At 30.2% G+C, this 19591-nt stretch overlaps 1 protein-coding gene across 5 annotated transcripts; it reads right to left on the bottom strand.

Annotated features, from left to right (window-relative positions):
* Positions 1-6816: 6816 nt before the first annotated feature.
* Positions 6817-16265, bottom strand: LOC103495831 (uncharacterized). 5 transcript variants are annotated; one of them, XR_007822776.1, is made up of 4 exons: positions 15451-16265; positions 15003-15232; positions 14205-14550; positions 6817-7363 (listed from the first exon to the last, which is right to left on the bottom strand). XR_007822776.1 is itself a non-coding variant. In XM_008457507.3 (3 exons), exons 1-3 carry the CDS (start codon positions 15794-15796, stop codon positions 14272-14274), a joined length of 855 nt encoding a protein of 284 aa, XP_008455729.1. In that variant the 5' UTR covers positions 15797-16265; the 3' UTR covers positions 14072-14271. The 5 variants fall into 5 exon arrangements, 1 of the variants encoding a protein (XP_008455729.1); XR_007822773.1 differs by having other exon boundaries at positions 6817-7080; XR_007822774.1 differs by lacking the exon at positions 6817-7363 and adding an exon at positions 8055-8465.
* Positions 16266-19591: the final 3326 nt, after the last annotated feature.

Raw genomic sequence — 19591 nt, 5'->3', positions numbered from 1 at the left:
GACGTGAAAAGGTGAAAATGGTAAAAATGCTAAACAATAAGCCACAAGGCTAATTCTCTCGAGAATTTCAAATGGCTTAAGGAAACGAGGACTCAGCTTCCCATTCTTTTCAAATCTCCGAACACTTTTCTTAGGTGATACTTTCACGAACACCTTATCCCCAACATCAAACTCAAGGTCGTCACGCCTTACATCAAAATAACTTTTTTGTCTACTCTAAGCTGTCTACTTACATGCTCTAATCTTCTGTATGACTTTAATTAGTAGATTGGACTAACTCAAGACCGATCAATCTCTGTTCACCAACATCAACCCAACACACAAGAGACTTGCAACTCTTACCATACAAGGCCTCAACACAGCGTCATGACAATATTAGCCTAGTAACTATTACTATACACGAACTCCATCAAGTGCAAGTGAGAATCTCAACTCCCTGACAACATTCCAATGCACAAGCTCGTAGCATATTCTAAAAGGTTTGGTTCAAACGTTCAGTTTGACCATCAGTCTATAGGTCGAAATCTGTACTAAAATCCAATTGTGTGTCCAAGATGGCTTGAAGACATTTCCTAACATTAGAGGTGAAACGAGAGCAACTCTTTTAGATATAATCAATATAGAAACTCCATGCAACCTAAGCAGCTCCTTCACGTACAACTTTCAAAAGTAATTTTATTTTTTATATCTATTTTATTAACTTCTTTAATTTTACATTTCAAACTATTACAAAGATCGACATACAAATAGGTTCACTAACACTTTGTTCGTTACGTCCATGAGCAAAGAGAGAACAAATATTATTAGGAGAATTTTAGAATTACAATATGGCACCACTAGGCTAGAGAGTTTATATATTGTACTTCTTTCAACACTAGGAGCAAAAACGTAAATAACTACATATGCTCAATTATGAAAACTAAAGAGCTTCCTAGTGTCACATAATAAATTCAAGGCATTCCAACACAATTTTAAGTGGAAGGGCCCGTGAAGTCTATGCACAAGTTTGCCCTTCAAGTGATCACTTCATCTTTCCGATAACTAAAGGTTTCTTCGTTTTTTTCTTGTCATTAAGTTAGTGTTTTCCAACCATTGTAGACCATCTTTTCTTTCAATAACTCCACTTTCTTGGTAAAAAAGACTCATAGACCTCTTTTGAATCGTTGTTCGTGTTTATTAGAATTCATTAGCTTCTATTTACTTTTCACTTTTAATTCAATTTTAACAAAGCTACAAAAGTACCTTTCCATTTTCTTTCCTTGTCAATGGATTCTATTGATTGTAGGGAGTATTTGTGTGATTTCTGGTAGGAAACCAAAACTCCTTTTAACAACAATATAAATTTTAACAAGTCAGAGTGTTCATACGTTTACATATTTCAACTTCAACGAATTTGAGAGAAACTGTAAAATGTGTCTTCAAGTACTAACGTCTATCTTACGTCTCATTCTTATCTTCATTCCAAATACCACTTAAACAAACAAACGCGTGAGACATTATGAAAATGAAGATAAAACTGATTGGTCAAGAAAATATATGAGTGACGGTTTATGAAAAAGTTGACCAAGTGAAATTTATGAGAAAGTTGAACAAAGTAAGCTTTAAAAGAAACTTGAGCCAAGTAAATTTTATGTGAAACTTGAACCAAGTTAGTTAACAAGAAACCAAAAAGACTTGGGTGCTGAAAGTTGATTGGGAGAAAAATGTAGATATGTTATGTGATTTGTCTCGTACGTAATGTTGCCTAAGTGAATTTTACGAGGCATCTGAGTTTTTGTCAATTTGTTTCCTAAAGTTTATTTTACAGAAAACTCACATAAAAAAGTAGTTTTTTCCTCATATTGAATCATGGTCCGTTAACATTTATTTTGAAATTTTCTCTCCAATTTTTTTGATAAAACTTTGAGAAGGTATTAAAATCCTCCAAAAAGAATTTTCCAAATAACTAAGAATTTTGTAGATAAACTTTGCAAAAAGTAAAATTTTGGCTTCATTCGATGATAAAACATACATAAAATTTTGGCTTCATTCGATGATAAAACATACATGTGTCTTTTGGAACTCTAAAAAGGAAAGAAAATTATTCCTTTGAAAAAGTTGGGAACTTTGAAAAAAAAAGTTTCTTAGAAGTTGGGACCCTCAAGTGTAAAACTGTTCAAAGTTTCTAACTTAAGATACGTGGAGAATTGAGTTGGGTAAGTACATAACCATTTATTGAGAACATAATTGTACATTCATTACGTCACGAATAAGTGGCATACATGTGTAAGGTTGCATGTTTCATGAATGCACAAGTCCCTTCAAAATTGAACACCTTGAAAAAGAGACATTACTATTCGAATGGTCACAAATAATCTATAGATACGTCTTTTCTTCATATTGCAAGGATAATTTTAGAAGAAGTGATTTATATAAAATTAAATATGTAAAAGTGATTTTAACAATTAAACTTATGTTTAGTTCCAAGTGATTTTCAAATACTTAAAAATGATTTTGAATTACTATATGTTTGGTTCCAAATATGACCTTAAAATTACCAAATTATTTTATAATTGGAAATTTATTTTTCGTTTTCATTCAAACATATGAAATAAAAGTCAGCCTTCGACGATTGTCGAAAAAAAAAGTTGGAGACGACAGTCAGGGGTGATCAATGACTGTCACTAAAAAACGATGATCGGATGTTGAGGGCAACAATAGCCAAAAGTTGGTTGGTAACAACCATTGAAAAATGGTCGCTGATAGTTGGACGACAACAATTCTAGTAAAATAATCATTCAGAGTTAAAAGCATTCATCCGACATGGTGGTTGGAGGTTGGCCGCAACTATCATCGAAAAACAGTCGCTGAAAGTTGGTTGGTGGCACAATTGTCGGAAAACAACAGTTGAAAGTTAACGGAGTATGATTGTTGAAAAGCGATCATTGGAGGTTGGTTGATACCATTTATCAAAAAGTGGTAGTCGAAAAGACAATTGTCGAAAATTGTCACCTAAAGTTGGTTTGTGGTAGTCATTTAAAAAAGCTGACAAAAATCGCCTAGTGATGGTTGTCAAAAAATGGTGACCAAAGGTTATCGACGACCGTCGCTGAAAAATGGTCACTGAAAATTGGTCGATGGTGACAGTAGAAAATTAGTCGTCAAAAGTTGGCAACAACGATCAACGAAAGTTGGTTGATAATAGGGGTGTAAAAATAACCTGAGTTAAAAGTTTTGATTCTTTTTAGGTCTCAAGTTGGAGGGTTGAAAAATTCAGGTCACCCCAATCCAACTTGAACTAATATAATATAATATATATTATTATAAATATAATGATAAAAATGTAGATATCCATAAACTACATATGTTACAATTTTCATACAACTCTCTCTTGTAATATTTATTCCATTGAATTCTATAATGTAACCTATACCATAATATATCCTATAAATAGAGGAGTGTGGTGCATTTGTAAGACACACCACAATTGAGTTTAATTGTCTTCTCTTCTCATTCTCTTCTCATTCTCTTCTCTATTCTTCTTTTGTGTTATTGCATTGTTCTTATTTAGTTTTTGGTTCTTTATTTCATAACACGTTATCAGCACGACACTCTACAATTTTATCATTTGCAAAAGGTAGATTATAATATTAGTTAGTTTTATTATTATTTTTTTTTTTGGTATTTGTGAAATTGCATGAAACAATCCATGTATACATCATGCATAGTTTAAATGTTTGAGAATGTAATATTTTATGCCAATTGCATATTGTAATTTTACATATTATGTAAAAAATAATTTTAGTTCATAATAAGATTATGATTTAGTTCATCTTAATTTCTTTATGATTTATGTGATTGTTTATGTTTCGTTCTTATTTCAATTATTTTAAGATCTATGTATAGTTTATGGGTTCTTTATGATTTGTGTTTATAATTTAGTTGTTTATTTTCTATTAGTATAAGTCTTGTAATTGTTTTTATGATCTAAATGCTTTTATCAATTTACCTACGTATGTTGTTTTAACATATTAGGTATAAGTATGTTGTAAAATTAACATTTTTAGTGTGTATTATTGTTAATTTTTCATAATATGTATATGTAATTTTTATTTGTAATTTTAATTATTGAACATTAACATGCATGTTTTGAATTATTATATATGGGTTCCATTGGTTTTTGTATCATGTGTATGATATGATATTTATCTAAGTTGTCTTAGAATGCATGTTTGACATGTTTATTAAATTTCTAATATAAGTTGGTTTCTTTGTTTTTTGTTATAGTTTTATCATGTCAAGTCTTACCAAATTAGATATCAATGGTGATAATTATTTATCATGGGTGGTTGATGTTAAATTCATTTGGATTTCATGAATCTTGGAGAAACGATTAAAGAAGGAAACACGACTTCAAGTCAAGAAAAAGCGAAAACCATGATTTTCCTTCGACATCATCTTCATGAGGGACTAGAGATTGAATATCTTACGATAAAAGATCCCTATGAACTATGACAAGGTTTATAAGAAATGTATGATCATAAAAAAAGTGTGATTCTTCCTAAAGCTCGAAATGATTGGATGCACTTAAGGTTGCAAAATTTTAAATTGGTAAGTGACTATAATTCCACATTAATTAAAATTTATTCAAAATTATTGTTATGCGGGGAAAAAGTTACTTATAAAGATATGTTATAAAACATTTTCAACATTTCATGTCTTGAATATGCTTCTATAGCAGTAATATCGAGAAAGAAGTTTTTAAAAGTATTCAGAACTCATATTGTGTCTTTTTGTGGCTGAACAAAATAACGAATTATTAATGAAAAACCATGAATCTCGACCAACTGGAGCAACACCATTCCCTGAAGCGAATGTTGTATTTTTAAATAATATTAATGGTCGAGGTCGAGGTCGTGGTCGTAGTCGTGATCGAGGTCGTGACCGTGGTAGAGAAAGAAGTAATTATACTTTACGTGGTAATAATCATTTAGATTTCAAGAAAACTACAAATGATGATCATAGAAGGAAGACTCCACAAAATAAGAAAATTAAAAGTGGTGAAAATTAATGCTTCCGTTGTGGTATGAATGGTCATTGGACTCATACTTGTAGTACATCCAAGCACTTAGTCGACCTCTATCAAGCCTCATTGAAAGAAAAAGGGAAGAATGTGAAAGTAAATTTTGCCTATCAAGATGATGTATTTGACCATTCCAACATGACCCATTTGGATGTACTTCTTTGAGTCTCCTGAAGAGAAAAATGCTTTCTCTATTTAACATTTAATGAAGGAGTAGTAAATGCTTCATTTAATTATGATAATGTCTAAAATTAATATATGCATTATGTTTTCTCTATTTAACATTTATCAGTTTATTTACATTATTTACATTTCAAGGTTGGTTTTTTTTCTTTTTACCAAGAGACTTATTGTAATCATTTTTTTTAAATAAAGAGTTATGAACATTTCTCATATTTTGACTGACTCAAAGATGAATAATGAAGACTTGTGTTTGGCAGATAGTGCAACTACGCACACAATTAAAAGTAAAAAATATTTTTCTACATTGACAATGCTTGAAACAAATGTCAATAAAATATCAGGTTCTACAAACTTGATTGAAGGTTTTGGAAAAGCAAACCTTATTTTGCCTAGAGGAACAAAATTCACAATTAGTAATGCTTTATTCTCTAGTAAGTCAAAAAGAAACTTATTGAGTTTCAAAGATATACGTCAAAATGGTTATCATGTTGAAACTAACAATAAAAATAATAGAGAATATCTTTATATTACATTTATTGTTTTATGTGAGAAGCGTATATTGGAGACATTGTCTGTCTTTTATTCTGGATTATATTATACTCATATACGAGTAATTGAAATATACGCAACCATGAACCCGAAGTTTATGAATTTAAATATGTTTACTGTTTGGCATGATCGATTGGGTCATCCTGTGAGAAGAATTATTGAAAATTTTCATGGACATCCACTAAAGAACCAGAAGATTCTTCAATCCAATGAATTATCGTGTATTGCTTGCTCTCAAGGAAAATTAATTATCAGGCCATCACCAGCCAAAGTGGGAGTTGAGTCACCTACATTTTTGGAACGGATTCATGGTGACATATGTGAACCCATCAATTCACCAAGTGGACCATTTAGATACTTCATGGTTTTAATTGACACATCAAGTAGATGGTCACATGTGTGTTTATTATCAAGACGAAACCTTGCATTTGCAAGATTACTTGCTCAAATAATCAAATTAAGAGCACAGTTTCCTGATTATACAATAAAAAATATTCAACTTGATAATGCTGGTGAATTTACATCCCAAGCATTTAATAATTATTGTATGTCAATTGAGATAAATATTGAACATTCTTTAGCTCATGTTCATACACAAAAGGGTTTGGTAGAATCATTTATCAAGCGCTTACAACTGATTGTCAGACCATTACTTATGAGCGCAAAACTTCCATTATCTATATGAGGTCATGCTATACTGCATGCAGCGGCACTTATACGCATAAGACCGACATCTTATCATAAGTATTTTCCAACACAATTAACTTATGGTCAAGAACTAAATATTTCTCATTTGCGAATTTTTGATTGTGCAGTATATATTCCAATTTTCCTATCACAACGTACTAAAATAGGACCTCAAAAAAGGTTAGGAATATATGTCGGATTTGAATCCCCATTAATTATTAGATATCTTGAACCCTTGACGGGAAATGTATTTGCTGCACGATTCGCTAATTGTCATTTTAATGAGACAAATTTTCCAACATTAAGGGGAGGAATTAAGAAGTTGGAAAATGAAATTGTCTAGAATGTATTGTTATTGTCTCATTTAGATCCTCCTACAAAGCAATATGAACTAGAAGTTCAAAAGATAATTCATTTACAAAGTGTAGCAAACTAAATGTCAAATGCATTTGCAAATACTAAGAAAGTGACAAAGTCATATATTCCAGCTGTAAATGCTTCATCTAGAATTGAAATCCCAACTCAACAAGTTGATACAATTAATGAATCAGCGCTGCGTCAAAAGCGTGGTAGATTGATGGGTTCAAAGAATAAAAATCCTTGAAAAAGAAAAGTGACAAATAGTCAAAAATGACTTAATTGACAATAGAAACATTCAAGAAAAAGTCCTAAACACGACTAATGGTAAAAATGTTGAAGAGACTCAAGTATATGAAGCTAACAATGAGATCTCGATAAATTATACCATGACAGAAAAAAGATAAAATAGAACTAATGTAGTTGTGGACAACATTTTTGCGTATAATGTTGCACAAAAAGCCATCCATGCAGAATTAAACTCACTCACGAAACGTGAAGTTTTTGGACCTGTAGTTCATACACCTAAAGGTGTAAAATCTGTGAGATTTAAATGGGTATTTGTGCGTAAACGAAATAAAAATAATGAGGTCACTGGATATAAAGCACAACTTCTTGCACAAGGATTTTCTCAAAGACCAGGCATTGATTATGAGGAAACATATTCTCCTGTGGTGGATGTTATTACATTAAGATATTTAATTAGTCTGACTGTATGTGAAAATCTTGATATACATCTTATGGATGTAGTTACAGCATACTTTTATGGATCTTTGAAAAATGAAATCTACATGAAAATCCTTGAAGGATTTAAGATATATGAATCATATAATTCAAACTCTAGAGAATTATGTTGAAACAAATTATAAAGATCATTATATGGTTTGAAACAATCAAGACGAATGTGGTACAATCGCTTAAGTGAATATTTATTCAAAAAAGGTTATCAAAATAATCCAATTTGTCCATGTGTTTTTATTAAGAAATCACAGTCAGAATTTACGATTATAGTTGTATATGTTGATGATTTAAATATAATTGGAACTTCTGAAGAGCTTTCAAAGGCAATAGAATATCTCAAAAAGAAATTTGAAATGAAAGATCTTGGTAAGACAAAATTTTGCCTTGACTTGCAAATCGAGCATTTAATCGATGGAATTTTTATTCATCAATCGACCATCGACATATACATAAAAGATTTTAAAAAAATTCTACATGGACAAAGCACACCCATTGAACATTCTAATGGTGGTTCAATCACTAGATATAAAAAAGGATATCTTTCGACCTCGAAAAGATAATAAAGAATTACATGGTCCTGGAGTACCGTACCTTAGTGCAATAGGTGCACTAATGTATCTTGCTAATAACACAAGACCAGATATAGTATTTTTAGTAAATTTATTAGGAAGATATAGTTCTTCTCCAACAAAAAGACATTGGAATGAAGTTAAGCATGTACTTCATTATCTTCGAGGGACCATTGATATGGGTTTGTCTTATTCAAATAAATCAAACTTTGATCTAGTTGGTTATCCGGATGCTGGATATTTATCTGACCCATACAAAGCAAGATCTCAAACAGGTTATCTGTTTACATGTGGAGGAACTGCTATATCTTGGCGGTCTGTAAAGCAAACCATTATGGTCACTTCATCGAATCATGTAGAAATTCTTGCAATTCATGAAGCTAGTAAAGAATGTGTATGGTTGAGGTCAATGACTTATCATATTCGAAAAACATGTGGTTTTTCTTTCAGTAAAAATTTACCAACAATATTATTTGAAGATAATACCGCATGTATAGCACAAATCAAATGAGGGTATATAAAAGGAGATAGAACAAAGCATATCTCACCAAAACTCTTCCATACATATGACCTTGAAGAAAATTGTGACATCAGTGTTCAACAAATTTCTTCACAAGACAATTTGGCGGACTTATTCACAAGACAATTTGGCGAACTTATTCACAAAAGCATTACCCACATTAACATTTGAAAAGCTGGTGCACAACATTGGAATGCGACGATTCTGAGAACTCAAGTGATGTATCCATAAGGGGAGTAGAAATATTGCCCTCACGGAATAGGAATACTGCACTCTTTTTCCCTTGACTATGATTTTTCTCATTGGGATTTCTTAGCAAGATTTTTAATGAGGTAGTTATTAATATATAAAAATGATGTACTCTTTTTCCTTTACTAGGATTTTTTTTCCATTGGGTTTTTTCTAGTAAGGTTTTAACAAGACATTTATTTTTATATAATATGGATATCTAAAGGGGAGTATTGTAAATATAAATGATAAATGTAGATATCTATAACCTACATAGATTACAATTTTCATATAACTCTCTCATTCAATTCCATATTGTAACATTTATCCCATTAAACTTCATATTGTAACATATTATACCATAATATGTCCTATAAATCAAAGAGTTTTGTGTCTTTGTAAGACACACCACAATTGAGTCCAATTGTCTTCTCTTCTCCCTCTTTCTCTATTCTTCTTTTGTGTTCTTGCATTGTTCTTATTTAGTTTTTGGTTCTTTATTTTATAACATATATATATATATATATATATATATATATATATATAATATTTTATTATTATTTATTTATTTAATAAAAGTTAAATAATCCTATGAGTTTGGGGATTTTTTTTTTTTTTTTTTTTGCTTAACTTGATGCGAAACATATTTGATTTATGCTTGATGATTTCCATTTACAAACATTGCAATTTAGAAACAGAAAAAAATATATAATAATACAATCCAACAACCCAACCCAACTCCTATTTTACGATTTGGGTTGGAAACTTAATTCGAGTTATTCGAGTTGGTAACCCAATCAACCCAAAAATATGGGTTGTTGAAAATGTCTCCCAACCCAACTAAACTCAACCCGTTTACACCCGTAGTTGATGACGGTCACCAAAAAATATATTTTGAAAGTTGACCAACGACTGTCGTTGAAAAGTGTTCACGGAGGTAGTCGACAATAGTTGTAAAAAAAACGACAGCTAAAAGTTGGTTTTTGTTTGTCGTCGAGAAACAATTAATGTAAACATGATCGGAGGTTGACTGACGACAGTCACTGAGGTTGGCCCGTGATCGTCATTGAAAAATGGTCACCAAAAGTTGGTCGACAATGAGCATTGAAAAATGATCATCGAAAGTTGGTCAACAATGACAACTAAAAATCGGTCGTCAAAGGTTAGCCAATAGTAGTTGCAAAAAGAAAAAAAAAGTGGTAGGAAAAATCAAGTTAAAGTGGTTTTTTATTTTTAAAAGTCATTATTTTCTTGTCAAACATGATTATTTTAGAACAAAATGGCTTTATCCATGGGAGAGTGATTTTAGTCGTTTCAAATTCACTTTAAACACATCTTAACCAAATTCAACGAAATTTGAGTAGAACAAATAAAAATGGCAGAAAAAATAGTTCCCAAGATTGGCCAAATGCATGCAAATCATAGTACACAACTCCATCAACATCGACCGTATCTACATCTTCAATTGCAACATATGAGTATTGAGAGAGTTAGGGTTGAAGTTACTAAATATTAAGCAACCCCCACATATGAATAAGGACGAATATATTCAATATTATCGATATATTATTATTATGGATATATTATTATTAATAATAATATATAATAGAAGGTTTTTTAAAAAATATAACAAACTGGTAAAATATTTATACTCTATATATAGAACAATCTCAAAAACGGAAAAAATCCACTGACTCACAATGAGAAATACCAAAAATACCCCAGTTAACACGCGATTAAATGACCACACACATGCATTAGTAATCTTCTTGTGAACGATCGTATACTACAGTCGAAATGAATGATCTACAATCATTTAAATCATAAAACACAATCATGTAGTTTCTTTTTAACGATGAAAAAAAAGGCTTCAATTTTAAACGATCGTATTGGCCATACTAAATGCTCATTTAGATCATATCCATACGATCGTAAGTTCTTTTTAAATGATGAGAAAAAGAGCTTCAAATCTAAATGATCATTAGGGCTTTGGTCTTAAACAATCGTGTTTACCATGACAAACAATCATTAAGATAATGTCAAAATGATATTTAAACGATTTTGAGATTCTAGAATATGCGAAAGATGAAGTAGTTTTCAAGAATCTTGCAAAAAAAATTATGGCAGAGGAAATAGAAGATTTAAACAAAAAAAATCGTTTAAAAATAAAAGAAAAGAAATTGAAAGGGAAGAAATTGCAAAGAAGAAAAAAGAGGAAGAGAAGTGACACAAGAGCAAACTTGAAAATTATGAAAATATTTTACTGAGCTTATGGGCTTTCGTTTTTTTTGTTACACGGACGATGAATATATTTTGGTTTATTACATTTATATAATATTACTAGGGAGATATAATACTTATTATTTTATTATTGCTATTATTATTTGGGTGAAATCTACATGATACATATGATATTTCTCCAATATGTTAACAATATATCCACTGACAATTTCCCGAAATCTCAAGGAATTGGATGATATATGAGTGAAACATAGGGCAGTTTTGGAATCCTTGATCGCTAGTGCATGTGAGGGAGTAGGCTTGCTTATGCCACATCCAATTTATTTGTTTGTTGAGGTTCAAAAGTTGAATCTCCCAAGGAAGGGCACCCATTAAGTTTCTTCTATTTTCGTGCTTTCATATAATTTTCAAAATTTGGTGTCCTATAGCCACTATTACTTGTATGGCTTCAAATATTATATATTAGAGGAAACAATCACCACTTGCACTTGGATGAGACACAAATTTCCTTTGCCTGCATAGTTCATGTTATATATAAGTGGATTTTGTTTTGTATATTTTACGATTCGGTAATTCAGAAATTTCCTTTGCGTAATGGGCCAAATGGGCCTTCATGTTCCATGGCTTTTACTCTTTAGTCCCCCCACCCGACATCATTCTTGAACTTAAAAGGCCCAATTCTTCCTTCCATTTTCATCCAATTTTCAACCTAACCTAATAAAGCACGCTACCTCACGACTAAAAGCAAAATGGTTAATAACAAACTCAGTAAATCTCGAAAATCTTCTCATTTACAGCAAAACCGTCAACTGCAGACTTTTTTTTTTTTTTCTTTAGGTTTTTATACCTAAAATAATTCATTTCTCATAAATACATTGTATTTGGATAGGTAAAAAAATGCAACATTCATTTTTATTAGATCTATTCATTTTTACTAAGTCTTAACTAAACATGATATTTTCCTGCTGGAAAAGATTGCAGCGGGTGATTTTCGGATTATTAGGATTTAAATTAATTAATTAATAATTTATTTCTATAATTCACAATAGATATGTTTAATAACGTTTTAAATTCAAATTTTAGATAATCCCCTATCGATAGGTTCGAATTCTTTATATTTCATAATATTTATCCAAACTTTATTATATAGTATATATTTTTAATAACAATTTAAATTTATATTCTATATCATCTCCTAAAATCGTCAATTTGAATTCAAATTTTACATCACGTCCCTTAAATAAATTTAATATTTTCAAATTTTTTATATTTCAAACTATTTATCAAAAACATGTATAGATAAAGAATACATAATACATATTTTTATTAACAATTTGAGTTTATATCATCCTTCAATTCTAATTCAAATTTTACACCATAATCCTAAAATAATGGCAAAGGTAAATTCAACATTTTCGGTCTATTAATATTTCAAAATATTTATTAAAAATTTGTTAAATAATGTATAATACATATTTTTAATAACAATTTGAATTTAAATTTTCAATCATTTCCCTAAAATCGTGCTAATTTAATAATATTTTAGGAGTATTTTCCAGTTAATTATTTTTAGACGTTTGTGTTATTCTTGTTTATTTTCATTAATCATTTTCTTTTTCGTTCAACGGTTTTCATCAAAGGCTTTCAATCTTTACGGTACATCCTTTTAAATTTATCGAGGACGAAGCCTTTCTACTACTGATGGAAGATTTTGAAGCAGGCAAAGTTGAGGAACGAAAATTTTGAAGCAGATGGATATTTGAAGCGGTGAAAGTCGACTAAACCCATTATGCAACAATCCTTTTCGGTGGAACCAATGCAGAAGAGAAGATAGGAAATTGCGTTTTGCAACAATCTTTTTCAGTAGGAAACAAAAGATATAGGGTTCAAAATCAGTGAAGACCTTTCAAAATTTCCGGCTGCATAATTTGATGAGAAATGGTTGCAGAACTTAGGTGGAGCTTTGATGTGTTATTTTTTTTTGGGAGGAAATTAGAATTGTCATAGATTTTAATTGTGTGGAAAGTTTTATTTAATTATAGAGTATTTGGGGTTCACAATTGTATTTAGAATTCAAGTTTGTTACTTAGGTAAAGGCATTTTAGACATTGCTTCGACAATTATTTTTTCTTCAGATTTTCAGTTTTTTATTTTATTTTATTAATTTAAAAATAAATTTGTCATGTATCCAAAGTAAACTTCTTATTATGTCATTCTTCTTATTAATTCGAAAGGATGATGTCGTTTTTACTTCCAAGGGGTAGATGTAAATATTAACAATTTTGCCGAAAATAATAGTAAATAGACCCTAAATATAACAAAATTTCAATCCATTCATTATAAATCATATTGTTTAGTAGAAATTTATCAACAATAAACTATATCACTAAACTAATGGAAGTCTACTGGGTGATAGTCTACTGAAATTGGTTGTCTAATAGTGATAATTGTCATGCAACAAAAATATGTTAAATATATTTCCAAAACCGATAGTAAAAACGCCAACAGATAATTAAAAAAATAAAATAGTAATATGTACTAAATTAAAGAGTTGATTGAAAGTTAAGCTTAAATGAAACTGAACAAATCTCAGTGGCCAGTATCTTCAACAAATTTCTTTCTCAAACCCAACAACCAAATGGGAATCAAACGTCTTATTATATTCAACTTTTGATTTATTTATTTTTAAAATGTATTGATAGCTAAAGAGAGAAATACCACCAAAAAGAATATTAACAAAGCTCACATAGTTTATATATTCTCATAGCTTTTCTTTTATTGTATATGCAAAGAATCTTATTGTTTTATTATTTTGTTTTTAGATCGTTTCTTCTCTGTTTCTATGATTCTTCACATGGGATAGGTTAAAGAGTCCAAATAAATAAATTGGGGTAAAAAAAGACAATGGAATTTCAATTAAATAATGCACCAAACTTTTAAGACACCTAACACACAATTTTTTATTTTTTATTTTTTATTTTTAACGAAGTGAACATTGTTTAAAGTAGCTCTAAAGTAATTGAGAATCCTGAGGGTGCAAAATTGGTGTAAAGTTCAAAGAAATTACCTTTCAAATTTTCATGAAGTAGATGATCTGACAATTCTAAGCAAATCATCAACTGCAGCATAAATATTCAAAGAGATGAGAAAATTGGGAAACCAGGTAATGTAGCTCCAGTATCAACTATGTAAATGTTGCCCGAGACATATCGAGAAGAATCGTCGATCAGATATCGAATGAGTGTTGTTAATGCTGGATCTGAAGTACCAAATGTCCTTAAAGGGGTAGTTTTGTAGGCTACAGTATTTAGCCAATCTTTTTGCATGAGACCCTCTGTAATCTCAGATTTGAAAAGCCCAGGCGCTATAGAATTTACTCTGATATTGTATGGCCCTAACTCAAGAGCCATAACCTGCATATTCATACAAATTATATATAACATGAACTATGCAAGCAAGAACAATACAAAACAAAAGCATAAAATCAAACCAGCCATGATTCACTAACTATGACCGTTGAAAATGTCATTGTATTAAATCACTCGATTGACGCAAAAATACACATTATAACCTCCCTCCCCTATGGGTACATGACCTCCTACTCTATAGTATGTTAATTTCAGTTATATCAATCTGTTTTAGCTTATAAGTTAGACTTGAATGGTATGAGATTGTGAAACTATGCTTATGTTTAGTATAAAGATTTTGTTAATCTTATGCAGTTTGCTAATCCAACTTTGGAAACTCTCACCCTCATGAATCTACAAATTAAACACAAACTCATCTTCATCTTTATTCATACTGCATTAACACTAAATCCTTCAATATCCAGAGGGAAAACTAGTTCATACAAATAAACATATACCTTTGTCAAAGTGTTTATGCCTGCCTTTGAAGCAGCATAGGCAAGACCACCAGGTAGTTGGCCTCTTTCAATACCAGAAATGGAAGAAATACTGATAACAGAACCACCTCGTTTCGAGTCACGCATATGACCACACACATACTTTGATACCAACCAAGAACCTTTAAGATTTGTTCCCATCACTTGATCCCATTCCTCTTCAGACAATTCTAGACAAGTCTTCACAGTACCTATAATTTCATAATGAATCGCCATTGAAATACAGAGTTAATGAAATAGCCTTCTTAAAATTTTGTTCAATATCAAGTCATAGTACAGATTATGTTGCAATCTAGTGAATGTTAACTTCTGATTTCAATCAAAACCTACCGTAAATTTGCTTATCCGACCTAAAGTTTTCCTCCAAAACCAAAGAGAAATGAATTTGAAGTTCGAATGAAGATATTACCTCTAAAACCTGCATTATTCACTAAGGCATCGATGAAGCCGAAGGACTCCCAAGCATTTTTGACTGATTTCTCTATGCTTTTTCCATCGGCGCTAATATCGAGCTCGACAGCTATGGCTCTAGGGAGGGAGGAAGATGAAGAGACATTAAGGCAATTGATTTCGTCGCAAAGAGATTGGAGCCTATCGATTCGGCGTGCGGCGGCGATGACTCTGCAACCGGCTTTAGCAAGATCGAGACAGAACTCACGGCCGAGGCCGGAGGAGGCTCCGGTGACCATGACCACTTTGCCGTGAAGGCAGTTCCAAGGCTCAAGATGAGTAGGTGAAGATCGGCGGTCCTCCATAACTTGGGGTGAAGGAAACAGAGAGGAAGAAGATGATTGATCGACTCCGGGGAAGAGTCTGCTGATTTCAGTGGAAATAAATAAGGAAATTGAAAATAGAATATTGTCGTTTTCTTATGTCTATTATTATTCTTTTTCTTTTTTATCGAAATGACCTACTTTTTTTTGAAAAATGAAAAAAAGATTTTCTAATAAAAATTGGATTTTTTTTTTTCCTTTTCGAAAGGGGAAAGAAAGTGCCTTTTTTCGAAATAAATTAATAAATAAATATTTTCTTATTATATATTTATTAATACTATGCACTAACTCCATTAGTGGAAAATTATTTAATTTTGAAAATATAAATAAAGATAGAAGCTGAAACCAATACAAAACTATATGTACAATTTATTAACCATAACTTTACTAACAAACATATTTGTGTACATAAATTTGAATTGAGTTTGAGAATTTGAGTGTATGTAAGACAGAGATCGAAATTAAGGAAAAGTGTTTTTCTATTTATATGAGTACTTTGTGAATTTATCCATTCGTTCCTAAAAACTATTCACTTGCTTGCTAATCAATTAAGAATGTCAATCGATGTATGATGGTCGATGTTCGACGCCTAAAGAAACACAAAAAGAAAAGGAAAAAATGATGACTAGAATTGTAGAAAAGACAAAAAAAAAATCTATAAAAAATACAATTGAAAAACTGAAGAAGAAATGAGAAAAGAAATCTGAAAAAAAGAAGAAGAATTCATTTAGAGTTAAAAGTGGTTATTTTTACGAAGTGAAAGCCACATTTCATTGGTTTTAAAAAATACCAAAGTTTAGGTATCTGTTCAAATTTCTTCTTCTTTTTTTTTTTTTATATATTTTTTCATTTATTTTGTTGCGTGGAATGTGACTTTACTTTGTTTCCACATGTAGTGAAACATGAAAAAGCAATTATTAAAATATTCATTAACATTATGTAATGATTAATAAAAGTATATATAGAATTTGAAAAGAAAGATTCAATCAATATTGTTTGGTTAACTAAGATGAGTTAACTCAATTTATTCTCCCTAATAAACAAGGAACTTGAGTATTGAATTGGAAAATATATTAATTCCATTGTTTGGTCCACCAACTTAATATTTATACTATAAAAAATTATTATAAAATATTATAAATTAATAATTTAAAATATTTTTCATTAGAATTGATGGAGGTGATCATCGTCAAAGATCATTCAAATTGGTGGTCGAAAATGGTCACTCAAATAGTTGCACAAAAGTGTTAGGCAGAATGACAATAGGGGGCATTAATGGTGATGAAGGTTGAGTGCACTGTTGCCAAGATAGTAAAAATGAGTATAATTTATTGGTCCTACAAATAAATTCTCCCCAAAACAATGAGTTGTGTTCACTTCTCAATTCATACTCTTAGAGAAAAAGGTAAAAGTGATGAAGAGATTATTTTTTCTTTTTGAAAGGCGAAAGAAAGGGCCTGGTTTTTCAAAAATAAATAATAAATATTATTATTATTATTATTATTATTATTATTATTATTATTATTATTAGAAAAATTTTCATAAATATAAGAAGCCGATAAAATATTTGCAGCTCGTGTAACAAAATGAAAAACCCCATGAAAGTGGTAATTGTTTTTAAATATTCCAAATTTGTCTTCCTTCTCATCATTTTTCTTCTTTTCATCCTCTGCGATTTTTTTCATATTTTTTTCTATCGTCTTTCTTCTCTTCCTCTTCTGTTTTTTTAACTGTTATTTGGTTTAAGATCATGTATCAAATATAAAATATCTATTTTTTAAATTTTTTTCAAACTGTTATTTGATGGTTCAAGATTAATTTGGTACATATTTGGGTAGCCTAGCCAAATCTATACGATCATTTACAAAAAAAATAATCAAATCTTAACAATCGTGTACCAAGGAATCCTAAAAAAGATTGTTTAGATTTGGGTAGACAAATTACCCAAATCTAAATGATTGTGTACAAAAAAAATAAACGATAGTGTACCAAAAGAATCTTGAAAAAATTGTATAGCCAAATCTAAACGATTTTGTACCAAAGAATATTTAAAAAATCGTTTAAATTTAGTTACTTAAAACTAAAGAATCAAATCTAAACGATCGTGTAACCAAATTAAATGATCATGTAGAAAGAATCATGAAAAAATCATTTAGATTTGACTACCCAAATCTAAACGATCAAATATAAACGATTGTGTAACCAAATCTAAATGTTCATGTATCAAATATATTTGGCGTGTTGTTGACAGCGTGGTTGACGGGACATTTTTGGTATTTTTCATTGTGGGCCTACGAGTTGTTTCTGTTTTCAAAATTGTTTTATACAGTGTAAATATTTTGCCACTTTGTTATATTTTTTAAAAGTTCCTTATTATTATTATTATTATTATTTATTAATACTATGCACTAACTCCATTAGTGGAAAATTATTTAGTTTTGAAAAATATAAATAAAGATGAAGCAGAAACTGATATAAAAGTATATGTACAATTTATTAACTATTACTTTGCTATGCTCATTTTAACAAATGTATTTGTGTAGAAAAATTTGAATTGAGTTTGAATGTATGCATGATCGAGATTAAAATCAATGGAAACTGATTTCCTACATGCTTCAGCATTTTATAAATTTACCAATTTACCCTTGAAAACTATCCACGTGCTTGCTAATCAATTAAGAATGTCACTCGATGCAGGATGCTCGATGTCCGATACTTGAAAAAACACGGAAAGTAAAAAGGAAACTAGAAATGTAGAAAAAACAGAAAAAAAAAAGAACCTATAAAAAATACAATTAAAAAAACGGAAGAAGAAATTAAAAAACAAATCAGAAAAAGGAAGAAGAATTCATTTTGAGTTAAAGTGGTAATTTACATAGCCACGACATTAACAGAAAGCCACTTTTCTTTTGTTTTAAGAAAATACCAAATTTTAGGTATTTGTTCAATTTTTTTCTTCTTTCTTTCTTCCTTTTTCTTTTTTCTTTCCATTTATTTTGTGTTGTGGAATGTGACTTTACTTTGTTTTTTCCTCATGTAGTGAAACATAAAAAAGCAATTATTATTTAATGTTAAAATTTAAAATATTCATATCATCATGTGATGATTAATAAAAGTATATATAGAATTCGAAAAAAATGATTCAATAAATATTTTTGGTTAATCAAGATGCGTTAACTCAATTTTGCATTGTCCTTAATAAATAAGGAATTTGAGTCTTAAGTTGGAAAATGTATCAACTCAATGGTTGGTCCACTAACTCAATATTTATACTATAAAAAATCATTATAAAATATTATTGACTAATAATTTAAAATATTTTCTATTGGAGTTGATAGAAGTGGCCATAGTCGAAGGTCGTTCGAGTTGGTTGTCGGTCATGGTTGCCTAAATGGTTGCACGAGTGTTAGGCAGAATGACAATAGGGAGCATCAATGGTGATGAAGGTTGAATGCACTGTTACCAAGTTGGTAAAAATGGGTATAACTTATTGGTGATACAAATAAATTCTCTCCTAAAACGTTGAGTTGTGTTCATTCCTGAATTCATATTGTTAGAGCAAAAGGTAAAAGTGATGAAGCATCCACATCAATAAATATTGCCATGTTGGAAGATGACTCGATGAGAAAATAAAAATTTTATTCTCTGGCTCATTCCTTTCCCTTAAAACAAGAGGATATTAAGTTAGGATTGTGTCAATCATTATTTGACATTTGTCCTTCATACAAATTCAATGTATTCATTTTATTTGTTTATTCCCACAAAATAATGGATAAC

The sequence above is a fragment of the Cucumis melo genome, chromosome 8, assembly GCF_025177605.1.
Source record: "Cucumis melo cultivar AY chromosome 8, USDA_Cmelo_AY_1.0, whole genome shotgun sequence".
Classification (NCBI taxonomy): Eukaryota; Viridiplantae; Streptophyta; class Magnoliopsida; order Cucurbitales; family Cucurbitaceae; genus Cucumis; species Cucumis melo.
Note: the sequence above shows the minus strand (reverse complement) of the source record. Positions and strands in the feature narration are given on the sequence as shown.

Bases quoted from the DNA above. Each gene is read 5' to 3' on its own strand.
- LOC103495831 (XM_008457507.3), bottom strand. From the start codon at position 15,796: ATGGAGGACCGCCGATCTTCACCTACTCATCTTGAGCCTTGGAACTGC. The intron at 15,233-15,450 runs GTAATATCTTCA...ATGAAATTATAG, and splicing joins GAATAATGCAGGTTTTAGAG to GTACTGTGAAGACTTGTCTA. The intron at 14,551-15,002 runs GTATATGTTTAT...ATGAATATGCAG, and splicing joins GCATAAACACTTTGACAAAG to GTTATGGCTCTTGAGTTAGG.